Raw genomic sequence first — 12,305 nt, 5'->3', positions numbered from 1 at the left:
GAAAAGAACCCCAAACAAACAAAACCCAGCAACAGGTGGATGCCAGTGCTCCGTGTATCACTTATTGTGGTGCCCGGCAAGGTCTGTGAGATATTTTTGTGCTCCTGCCTGTCCTTTGACCTCCTGCCACATGCCGCGGCTCGGGGCTCTCCGCAGCCAGGCACGGTTCTACCGGTGCTCCTTCACCGCAGGAGCCGGTCCGTGCCCAGCACTCCCACAGCACCATCACGGCCGTTCGGTGCGCGTTGCCCAGAAGCTCCCGCAGTCAAACAGGGACGAGCGCTACCGCAGGTACCCGGCGCACACCTGCGCCTGTCCCGCCCGCTCGCAGATCACGCCGGGCACGGCGGCGGCGATCGGCTGCGGGGCCGCTCGGGGCGGGTCCCGCCGGGTGCCGGTGGCCGTTGCTCTCCCGGTGCCGGTGGCGGTGCCGGTGCCCGGGCGGGCCGTGCGGGCGGGGCGGGGCGGGGCGGGGCGGCCCCTTTAAGGCGGGGAGCGCTCACCTGCCTCCTCCCCCGCCCGCCGCCAAGGTACCGGCCCCGCGCCGGGCCCTGATTGGGCGCCCGCCGGGCCCGGTCACGTGGGGGGGGCGCGCTCCCCCAGCCTCCGGGCCGCCATTTTGGCTGGAAAGTTTGGAATTTCCGAGCAGTGCGGGCGGGAGGCGGCGGGAGCGCCCCAGCCCTGCCCGTCCCGGCCCCGGCCCGCCGCCTGCACCGCGCTGTCCCCCTCGGCCCGGCCCGGCCCGGCCCGGCTCGGCTCGTCCCGCGTCGCGCCGAGGCGCCGCGGCGGCGCCGGCGCCGGCGGGAGCCCCGCGCGGAGCCGCTCGCTCGCCGGGCGGCGGGGGTCGGTCAGGCGGGGCGGCCGCCGCCCCGCCGCGCCCTGCCGGCAGAGGGCGCCGCCCCCCGCGCTGCCCCGGGCCGCGCACCCGGTCGGCGCGGCGGAGCCCCGGGGCGGCCCCGGGCGGGGGGCGCGGGGCGCGATGCCCGTCAGGAAGCAAGGTGAGCTCCGCACGCCCCGGGCCGCGGGCTGACAGCCGCTGCCGCGGCGGGACGGGCGGGGGGGACGGGGGACGGCCGGCGGGAGGCGCGGGGCTGCGGGCGTTGCGAGCGCGCCGAGGGCACCGTCCCGCCCGCGCTCTCCCGGCCGCGAACAAAGGAGCTGCCGCGCCGGGCCGGGGCGGTCCCGGCCGCGGGGGCTTGTTGCATCCCCGGTGCTCCTGCCCGGTGCTCCTGCCCGTTGCTCCCCGGTCAGTCGTGTGTCTGGTCTCCGCTTGCAGATACCCAGCGAGCCCTGCGCCTCCTGGAGGAATACCGCTCCAAGCTGAGCCAGGCGGAGGATCGGCAGCTGCGGAACTCCATCGAGCGGGTCATCAGCATCTTCCAAAGTAACCTTTTCCAGGCTTTGATAGGTAAAGGTTGGCTTCCTTCAGTTTGTGCGCAGGCCGGTGAATTCTTGCTGATGCTGTCACTTGTGGTGTTCAGAGTAAAAGGTGCTTTACCCGTGAAGTTAGAAGCCATGTGCTTCTTGTCGTTGTGTTTTTGTTTTGCATAGTAACACACGTGTTGTCACAGATCAACAGTTCACTTGTTACACCTACTTTCTTTATTTGAGGGTTTTAACTGGTCCAAACAGCTTAAAAGAGTGGTATAGCGTTTAATTCTGAGGCATGTTATCCTAGATTTCTTTAGGTTGCTTCTCCATGCATCTTTGTTCGTCTAGTAAATTTCTAAGGAGGGTGGGGTTTTTTTTCTGTCTGCATGTAACAGGTTAGTGAATAAATGGAAATGTTTTTAGCCTAAGGAATCAGGCAATTCCTGTTGAAGAGTCTCTAAAAACATCACAAAGTGTATAACTGAAGTGGAAATTTAACCTAAAGTAAATGAGAAGAAACCTCCTAATGTTTCAGGGAGTACTGCAGTCGTCTCTTCTCCTTTGTTGCATATTAAAGTATACTGAAAGCCCTGTTAATTCTCAGTTTACAGTCCTTATAGTGCTTGACTTCTTAATATGTTCCCATAAGTTTTTAGAAGCACTTGCATGTAATTTTGAATTTCCTGCCGGTCTGTTTGGGAAGAAAAAAAAAAAAAAAAAGCCCTGAGCATAAATAGAACTTGCAGAATCCTGTCTTTATTTGGAAACTTCTGCAGAGAAACAGTGAGAAGTGGTTTCTCCTTGATGGATTGTCACTATCTTTATGACAGCTAATGTAAGTTTACCCTCAAGAATAAAATTTGCTCTGCATCCTTGTCTTTTAATAGTAGCAATATCTGAATTGGACTAATGGCAAACATTGTAGCTATATTTGTTACTTGACTTTCTACATGGTTACTGTCCTAGGTTACTGCACATCTTCCTTCACAGGGCTGCAGCTTCTTCAAACCTGTATTGTGGTGAAAGCACAGGGACAGGCAAAACATAAACATGCATTGCTGCTGAATGCTTTCTTCTGGAGCATTTATTTAATCTTGTGTAGATTTTCAGAAGACAGTAATTGTGCTTTTTGTTTTTTTTTATCATGTAACTTCATGAAGGGTAGCTGTAAAAATAGGTCAGTTAAAAGAATCTTTTCCTTATAGGAACTCTGCATTTCTCTTCACTACACAGTTGATGCTAATCAACTCCTTGATGATGAGATAAACATAATCCTTTGTGGGACACATGTGAACGGATTCACTCATTGACAGATCACAGTGCTGAAGTCTTGTGTCAATTACTTAATGTGCAGCATTTTTTTCACCCAGAAAATTTCAATGTTGACTGTCATTTTGCTTGTTCTGGGTGTGTGTATATGTGAGAGTTTTTTATTTTAAAACTCTTCAAGGTCCATGCAGTACTCCATTTTCTCCCCTTCATTGAAAAGAAACCAATCTGTTAACCTTTGATATTCAAATTGCAAGATGTAGTTTCTTCTCATATCCACGTGTGAATCTTCATTGTTTAGAACTCTACACCTAGTAGTAGTAGTGGACTTGAAAGAGCAGGCAACCTCATGTCTGCTGGCTTTGTTCTGCAAGAGCAAAAAGGAGGAATGTGCTGTTGCCTGGGTGGGCTGTGTGTCCTGTTTTCTGCACTTTGCAACCACAGGACTCTAGCTCTTGTTGAGTTCAGTTCAACTGTGCATGCACAGCAAGTGCTTCTTGGGCAAGTTGCATTAACTTTGCATTTCCTGAGTCCCTGTATGTTTGTTTATTAGATTGCATACATGTGTTCCCAAACCATCTGGTACCAGAAGGCTGGTACTTACCAAGCAATTTATGCTGTCAACTTAGGTCTTTCTCCTTTAACCTGCTACTTTCTGTCAAAATATGTCAGGGGAGTTCTTGTTCCTGGCTGTTGTTTTCCTGGAAACACTTTCTTTTATGGTGTGATTACTGCATGGTGGGGGTAAAGAGTGGGGAGACTCCCTGGAAAGGATGTGATCTGGAGGATGGCTGCAGTTACTGGGAAGACCTGGAGCTGGCTCCTGCTTTTCTCATTTCCATGAAGATCTGGGAGCAGGCTGGATGAAGTGTTCAGTTGTTCTGGGGGTTAGATTTCCCTGGAATTCTCCATTGGTCATTGCTCTATGGCTGAATTTGAAATTTGCATTTTATAGAAGAATTTGCATTTTATAGAAGTTGTGATGTGTTCCCAACTGAAATAGCCAGTGCTGTTCTGACAGCAAGTTTCAGACTCCACTACACCAAGTTATTGCTCTTATAGATACTTCTTCCAAAAAGTGTGCTACTTTTAGTTTCTGGTTTGGGTGTTTTTTTTTTTTTTTTTTTTTTTTTTTTTTTTTTTTTTTTTTTTTTTTTTAATTTTTCTTTTTCTTTAAATAAAACAATACAAAAAAAATCCCTATGAAACTTCATAATTTATTTTCTGCTTTTTCTGCCAAGTTACTGCTCTGTATCCAAGAGCTGTTTGCCCATAGTAGGTAGGTTTGTGAAGGTTGTAGTCAGGATTTGCTGTCAACTTCATGCATCTTTTTTAGTATAATTTTTGACTTGGCAATCAAATGCTGTTCTTTCAAGCAATAAATAGCATTATGCACAGATATACATCTTTGAGTTTATAATGGAGGAAATTATATATTCCTGAAAGCTACAGATTTTAACAGTGTTTCATGTTTTTTGATATGAAAAGGTTTTAGAAACTAAAGAGGTTTTAGAAATTAAAAGGGTTTTTTTTTAATGTCCATTTGCATGCTGAAAAATAAGTAATATTTTTTCGTTTGAACCTTTTTTATGTTATCATCTCCTTTAATTCTCTCAATAAAATTTTAGTTCAGCAGTCTACGAGCTTGACCTTGTTCTTGAATTATGGCTTTAATGGTTTGAATTAGACCAGTTCTAGTCAGTTACTACTCAGTGCGAACAGCCAGTGTCACCAGATTGACATTGCAAGTGTTACATTTCAAGTGATGTAACTGTAGGAACTTTGAGTCTGTAACAAAAGTTGTAACCACGTGTGACCTCCTTAAGAGAGATTCTGAAAAAGCCCGTTTTTGTATTTTCTGTCTTCTGTAATGTGGTATTTCCCGTTGCTTCAACCAGCTCCGCTCCGTGTAGTAATGTCTAGAACTTTAAATGAATACCGAGGGCCTGTAATTGACAACAGTGTCAGTTTTAAGTCAGTTTCTTTTTGTACAGGTTCAAAAATGTGTAGTATTTTTTTTCTAGTTTTTGATTTCTTGTTTTCAGTTAAAATGGCTTGTTCCTGGTATTCTGATCATTGGTGGAGCAATTTATTAAGAGACCAAAGGAAAATATCCGTATATAGAACAATGGGGCAGACTTATTTCACTTTGGTAAGGTATTTGATATTTATCCTCTAATAGTGAGGTAATAATTCTGCAGGTGAGTTCTGTTCTCAGCTTAGGCACACTTTTACCTTTTCAGAAGCTACAGGTTCTTGAAGAGGGACAGGTATATTTATCTCTTTGAAAATACAGGAAGAAAACACTTGCATATAAAAGTAACACTTCTGAGAGAAAAAAACATATGAAGCAGGCTTCTGTTTATAGACATAATATTTTTGTTTAATTAAGATCTGCTTTTAATGGGTGTCATGTTGAGGTTTGCCATATTAAAACAGACTTCTAAAATTAAAAATATTGCAGCTATAGCTAGAGACATAAGGTAGTTTGCTATTTCAAAGCATTCATTTTCCTGACAAGAACTAACTCCATGTGCACTGGTGCCAGGAAAAGGGGATTATAGGAGAGTCTCTACATACACTGGCAATGCAGTTGGCTGCTTCTTGCCTAAAGTAGGGTGTTTTTATCTATCTATCTAATTTAGTAGCTATGCATATACAGGCTTTTTAGTATAAAATGGCAAATCTGACTAGGGAAGGTTCAACGTGTTGAATGTCGTTGTGTAAGCAGTCTCATTTATTGCACTTGGAGTCCTTTTGCCTGAAGACCTGCCTTGAAAATTGTGCTTATGTACTGGCTCTTCCTAGCACTAAACATCCAGTCTAGGAAATTTTGAATTAAAAAATGTTGCTTCAGTTGTTTCAGTAAACCTTACTAAACCAAGGAACAGCTTCTCCCAGTAAACATGAAGGTGCTTTTAACCATAGTTTGGATGAGCCTTATTAATTGAACAAAACATTAAAAATGCTGTTAATACATTTTTACACCCCAGAAAAGTAAGCCCTGTCTCTGAAAGTTTTGAAAAAAGTTGATGATTGCATGAAGTAAGCTCTTTGTTCAGGTTTCTCAGCAGTGTGATTTGGACTGAAAATTCTAGGAATATAAAACTTAGTTTGCAGATTTCTCATCTCTGTCCACATTGGCTTTCTGAACTAAATTAGGAAAACAACCCTAGACTTTTGACTGAAGTAGATTGGATTGGGTCAGCACTCCTCAAAGCTGGTCCACTTTGGAGTGGACTGAGCACATTCCTGCTGCCTGGCATGTGGTCTCAGCTCAGCTGAGTGTGGCAGCTCTGGAGCTTTTCTTGCTCCTTCTTACTCCTTCTCACTTAGCCACCTTGGGAACATTTCCTATACTTGCTGGCTAAGTGAAAATCAAACACAAGCTCCTCTTCTGAACTGAAACCAAAAGTACTTGATTTTGGGCAAACCTCAGTTTGAACTTTTATTTCAGCAGTTTATAGAGCACGTGCCGTGATGACGCAGTTAACTCTGCAGTTTGGTTGGGGCCTTCCCATTTACAAAGGTTCCTGAAGTCTTAGTGCCTTTCAGACTCTGCGGAATAAGATTTACATTAAGAATCCAGAAATTCTTTACAGTTAGATGAGGATCTTGTTAGATAGTCAGTGACTATTGCTGGGGTTTATTATTGTTATGTTTTTATTAGAGGAAGGCTTAGGGAGAATTGGATCTTCTGTAACATTGGATAGTACTGAAATTGTTGCAGGTGCTAAATAGGTATTTTCACATTGAAATCTTATCTTCACTGCATTTTTGTGACTTTTTACCCAGACTGCACATCTTTATTGATACATCTTTATTCATATTTGAGGCTGAAACATTAATGCAGTGTAGTGCTTGCAACTTCGAGGTGTTAACTGACTTCTGGACAGGTTTCCTAAGGCTTATACTATTGTTATGCTTGCTTTGGTCTCCTCTGAGTACACAAAAGTTGGTCAGTTTTACAGAAATTTGACTTAGGGTTGTGTTTACAAAGGTAGTTAAGCTCTTGATTACGTTCATCCAGATGGAGGGAGAATAAATATTTTAGTTGGTGTCAATGATTGGAATGTCAATTCAGTCATTGTTCGTATGTTTCTGCTGTGCAGTTCGTCTGAATGTCCTGGTCTTTGGAAGAACTTTATGTCTTATTCTTCAAGGAACCTAATAATAAGTGAAATAATCTCATTGGTCCTCTCTTTCTCTCTCTCTCTTTTTTTTTTTTTTTTTTTTTTTTTAAAGAATTACTTACTATTTTGTATGTAGCGCAGTTTGATAGTTAGCTTGCTTTTTAAAGTGTTTTCCACCCTGTGTTGTGTGTGTGACAGGGCAATGTATTGAATTTTTGGGATTAGGTGCTGCTTTTGGTAGCCTAAAATAGCAAGTAAGTAGTAAGTTGAGTAGCTACTGGTATGCAGATAAATAGTATTGTGGCAAAAGTTTATCCTTGTGGTATTTCACTGACTGTGCATTCAGTGTTGTAGAGCTGCACTGGAGAATATGTCAGTTGCAGTATTCTCTTCCCAGGGTTACCACTGAAAGGGTCTGCTGACAAAAAAACCTTGTCAATAAATCTGCTGTTCATCCAGGGGCTGAAAAGACAGTAGAAATTTTGAATAATTGGGGTAGCTTCCAGGTTCTGGGGAAGGTTTTCCCTCTGGCCTGTCCTTGCTTTATTTCCCATGATTTTTCACCTCTTTTCCCTAGGTGTGCAGCCTATCTCCTCCCATGCTTCTGTCTGTGTTCCTGGATTTGCTCCTAATCTCCCTAAACATTTGCTTCAGTGCTGGGTATGGTGTAGAGGAAGGGGGGAAGCTTGAGAGAGGCTATTTGTCCTGATCTTAGTCCTACTTCCATGGTGGTCCTAGCAGCAAGGGCAGAACACAGTGTTCAGCTCTGCAGCTGGAATGCCATGTGCCCCCTGTGCATCTGGTTTGCCTGTATTTTGAGAGATGGAGCTTGTTTTGGTGCAGGGGGAAGGAATCTGAGGGAAGAAAGTGAACTGTAGCAGCTGACTAGGAGTCTCCTGGCACAGATGGTTTCCTGAATTATAACTAGGCCAAATTTGCAAGATTGTTAAGAGACTGCAGAAGGTGTAGGACTGACACTAGAATAACCTCCTTAGCTTCATGTTCTTCCCCCAAGTTAGGGAAGGCTCGAGAGCTCTTTGGTAAAGCTTTTACAGGAATCTTGTCATGTGTGAGTATCTTCCCAGCCGTGTCCCCAAAACAGCTGACTTACTTTGGCTTGAAATGAAGAAGTCAGCCTAAGACAGAGGAGCAGCAAGGAGAGCGTGTGAGCAAATAGTAAAAGCTCTGCAACTTCAGTTTCAGAAACTTGTGTTAAAATTTGGCTGCAGGAGACACACAAGTGTCAGTACTGGAGGAGATGCTACTCTGTGGCACACCCAGCCTTGTGTTCCCACTGCTGCCACATAATTACCTTGGAGCCTGAGCTTCCTGTAGGTAGAAGAAACCAATGCCTGTGCTGTCTCATCTAAGCAAAACTGCCTCCTGTATGAAAGCTCAACTTGGAGGGTTGAGTTAACTCATCCCAAAACTAGTTTGATTTTTTGGAATGTATTTGTCTGGTGAGAAACATAATCAGTCCTGTATACTGACATTTTCTTGGGGACATACTACAAATGAAACTTAATAGTTAGGTTTTTGTTGCCACTGAAGGCAGTAGTAAATTCATCCCGTAGTGGCTGCTTGTTTGCAACTTGTGTTGAGATATTTGGGGAGGGTGGATAGCTGGGAGTTCATTTTTAGTTTGGATATTTGTTTGTTTGGGGAGGTTGGGAGGTTCTTGGGATTTTTTTTATGCTTAGGCTGATGACTAAGTGTGCATGAGGCAATATTAAATCAGAAAGTTTAGACAGCAAAATATTGTGTCAATTTTCACCTGTGTGATGAAATTCTGAACATAGAAGACCCTCTGGGTTTCTGAAGGAAAATCGGATAGAGAAAATGTGAAGCACTTTTTAAGGAAAGACAATGTAACACGTGGTACAGTTGACATGGTGGTGTTAGGTCATAGATTGGACTTGATCTCAGAGTTCTTTTTACCAGCTCAATCAATTCTGTGAAGATATGGTGAAGGAGGGATTAGTAAGCAAAGATGAAAATATGAATGAGTAGTTTGGAAAGTGTAAGAGGTCAGGCTGGTAAGGAGCTGACTTTGTCTGAGTGTAAAAAGCAGCTAGAGGAATAAAAGCAAACAATTAGATTAAGCACCAATTCATGAGAACTGGAAGCGAAAAGTGGAAAATAGCATCTCTTTGGAATGTGAGTTAAGCAAAGAAGTGTGTGCAGGAAGGTTGTTCAAAGGGTAGGAGACAGTTACTGAAGCTGGTGAAGGAGCTGGGGATCAGCAGCTGGATGCTGCAGCTTGTGGCAAAGGGCCTTGTAGAACAGAACAGGTAGTCAGAAAGCTGCACCACGAGTTATTCCTTAAATTTTTAGAGAAGCCTTGATTGTGTGCTGCAGTTTTAAAGAAGAAATAGATCCCCAAAGAGCCAACCCTGAAAGGGGCTTTACAGGGGTTGTGATGAGGCTGGTTTTCACTCCTCATAGTACAAATGCAAACGTTTATTTTTGATCAGACACACGCCATGACAACACAACCATTAAATACACAAAGAGAATGCTTACTTAACTCTGGTCATTGGCTTGGGAAATGGGCGTGAAGCTTTTCATGGTCTTTGTATTTTTTTGTTGATCACTAATCATGCACTTTTCGAGTTGTGCTTTACTTGTGGATATTCTTAGCTTGACATAGCAGATGAAGTAAGCATGCATGATTGAGCCTTCCTTGGAGTTAGTAGGAGTTGCTTTATGACTGTAGAGTGAAAGTCTGTAGTGTTGGCAGGCTCTTTTGCCTGTTCTGACAGTGATCATTACTCTGTTTTGTCTATACATTTGTTATGTTGGGCTATTAAGAATTTGGCAGATACCATTTATCTCAAATTGCTCTGAACTGAAATAACATGTTGACCTTTGTTTTCTTTCTAGTAGTTTTAAGACTTCAGTTTGAAAGTGCTTCGGGTGCTTTGGCAGGAAGCCCTAAGAAATAAAGCTGTCTTTCCCTCCCCTCCTTGATTTAGAGAAGTACTTAATTTATAATGGGATGGCACCTTTTCCTGGATAACACACAGGTAGTCAAATTCTTTACAAACCTGTTTTTTCAAATATGGGTAACGTCATAAACAAAACCAGGCATTTGCATGTGCTCTGTTTAGACGAACAAATGTCTGAGAAGAGGCAGACCAATGAGAGATGACAAAGGAATTACTTACATGGACTAAACTGAAATAGGTCAATTTCTGATGGAGTTCATAAGCTCCTTGGTTGCTTGCAAGTCTGAGGGAAGGCGCTGGCTCTGAGAGGTTCTCCTGAAGAAAGCTGATGTTGAAAAGGTTTGTGTGGTAAAGTCTGTATGGTGATATAAAGTTATCTAGTGTTTTGCTGACTTGCTGGCTTTGGCTGAAATTGGTTTGTTCTGCTGTTGAAGGTCTATAAGAAAAGGAACACCTGTCAAGTGCAGGATTAACTAAGTAGCTGAAGCATGTAAATCCTGGCCATGGTGTAGAAGGACCTTGAGAAGCTGACAGGAACCTCATGGAGTTCAATGAGTAGAAATGTAGAGTCCAGCACCTGGGGAGGAACAATCTTATGTACATACTGTACACATACTGTGAGTCACTCAGGTGGAAAGCAGTGCTGCGAGAAGGGATGTGGGGGTCCTGGTGACAAAAAGTTGGCCATGAACTATCCGCGAGCTTTGGGGAAAAGGTGGTGAATAGTCTCCTGGGCTGCATTAGACAGCCAGCATTAGAATTCCCATACCCCCTCACCCTTTGCATTTTAGAATTTTGCATTTTCGAATGCAAAATGTGAATTTAGATTTTATTAAAAAATGAACAAACAGAAGACAAACATGAGCTTCCTAAATTCATTCTTGCTCGTATGTAAAGCTGTTAATTACATTAAAACTGAAAACCTTCAGATGGGGATACAATTAATACAGCATACACAAATGGGATTGTTAAATCTACATATATTGTGGTAGCAGTTTCTACCTTCGTGTAGTGCGTGATGGAAGGACAGCAGTTCACTGGTTTACATGGACAGTATCCAAAGCAGTCTGTTCTAGTAAATGTGTTACTGTTTAAGTTCCTGAAATGCTAAGCTTGTGTGGAATTTCCTGGCATTTATTTAAGAAAAACCATCTATAACCCACAAATGGTCAAGATGCTTAAAGTGTAAAAATGCAAAGCCAAAACCCAGTGGGTTACTGTGCTCATTAGAGGAATGCTTTCAATTTAAAAAAAGAATAAACTACGGAATCATTTAAGGTGCAAAGGACCTTCATAGTCATTGAGTCCAGCCTTTAACACGGCACTGCCAAGTCCACCATTAAACCATATCCCTAAGCACCACAGCTACAAGTCATTTAAACACTTCTTGGGACCCAACCATTCTCCTGGACAGCTTGTTCCAGTGCTTGACACCCCTTTTGGATAAGAAATTTTTCATCATTTCCAAAGTGAACCTCCCCTGGCACCACTTGAGCTCATTTCCTCTTGTCCTATCGCTTTTTACTTTGAGACAGACACCTCAACCACAGCCTTGTTTCAGGTAAATAGTAAATGCCAATGAAATCTAATTGGTTACCTCTATACCGTGATACAAAGGTTCAGTATCAGAAGTCTGAAACCAATATCATATAAAAAATTACATGGAGTTTCTTGATGCTTGTTTGAAAACCAGAATGTATTAAAAGATGGTCAGAAAAGAACAGGGAGTGGGAGACTGAGTAAAGGGAATCTTTCCCTTGGAGGTGTGCAGTGTTGACTCTTTCTCCTCACTCTTATGTTTTGTTGAGGTTATGGTTGTTTGTTGACGTATTCTATGCTTCACTCTTTCTTCTCTACTTTGCAGTTGCATTTGAATTTCTTGTAGATACTGTGTATTTTATATATGCTGGATGTTCTTTTTACTGTTACCCCTGAACTTTCTTTGCTCACTTCTCAAGGTTCGCTTCCTTTAACCACTAATCAGCTGTTGCTGGGTTGTTTGTAGACTTAAGGCCTCTGATACCATCCTGTATATTTGTTTTCAAGGCCTCTCTTGTCGTGCTATGCCTTTGCTCTTCTATGCAGCTTTTTGTTCTAGGGTCATAGGCAATCCATTCCCTACAGAATAACCACTTTTTATTGGTATGTATTAGCTGTTACACACACAAATGTAAATTTGTACATTCAGTCTGTGCATATGCATGTACTTGTATTTATGTACAGGTTTTAGTTAGCTTTGGACAACTGGGTGATGTAATACTGAATGATTTCACATATGTTTATGTATAATATTTATAGAATATATGTAGCAAATATTTATTGATGTGTGTTATATATAAAAATATTTGTAGAAATAGGTGTTAGCTCACATAGTTGTCTGAAGCTAAGTAAAAGCCATGCAAGTTAGATGAGTCAGCTGGTCTTTAGATAGTTGGTGGTAGAGTTGGACAAGCTAAAACAAAGCTCTGGGCAGGCAAGGACAAGTGCAGAGGCCTGGTTATTCACTTAACACAAGGTCCATAGCCTTTTATCAGCAATTCCAACACCTTGTATATAGGGTTATACCATTCCCTTAAGAAATTGC

The 12,305-nt window shown here is 43.0% G+C and overlaps 1 protein-coding gene across 22 annotated transcripts in view; it reads left to right on the top strand.

Annotated features, from left to right (window-relative positions):
- The first annotated feature begins 931 nt into the window (after positions 1-931).
- DLG1 (discs large MAGUK scaffold protein 1) overlaps positions 932-12,305 on the top strand; it is a 146,792-nt gene continuing 135,418 nt past the window's right edge. For all 22 annotated transcript variants that reach the window (XM_040073683.1, XM_040073680.1, XM_040073688.1 and 19 more), the window contains exons 1-2: positions 932-998; positions 1,277-1,408. In XM_040073683.1, coding sequence (XP_039929617.1) covers positions 980-998; positions 1,277-1,408 — 151 coding nt within the window. In that variant the 5' untranslated portion in view covers positions 932-979. The remainder of the gene's footprint in view (positions 999-1,276; positions 1,409-12,305) is intronic.

The sequence above is a fragment of the Hirundo rustica genome, chromosome 10 (assembly GCF_015227805.2).
Source record: "Hirundo rustica isolate bHirRus1 chromosome 10, bHirRus1.pri.v3, whole genome shotgun sequence".
Taxonomy (NCBI): domain Eukaryota; kingdom Metazoa; phylum Chordata; class Aves; order Passeriformes; family Hirundinidae; genus Hirundo; species Hirundo rustica.
This window is presented reverse-complemented; position numbering and strand designations above follow the sequence as displayed.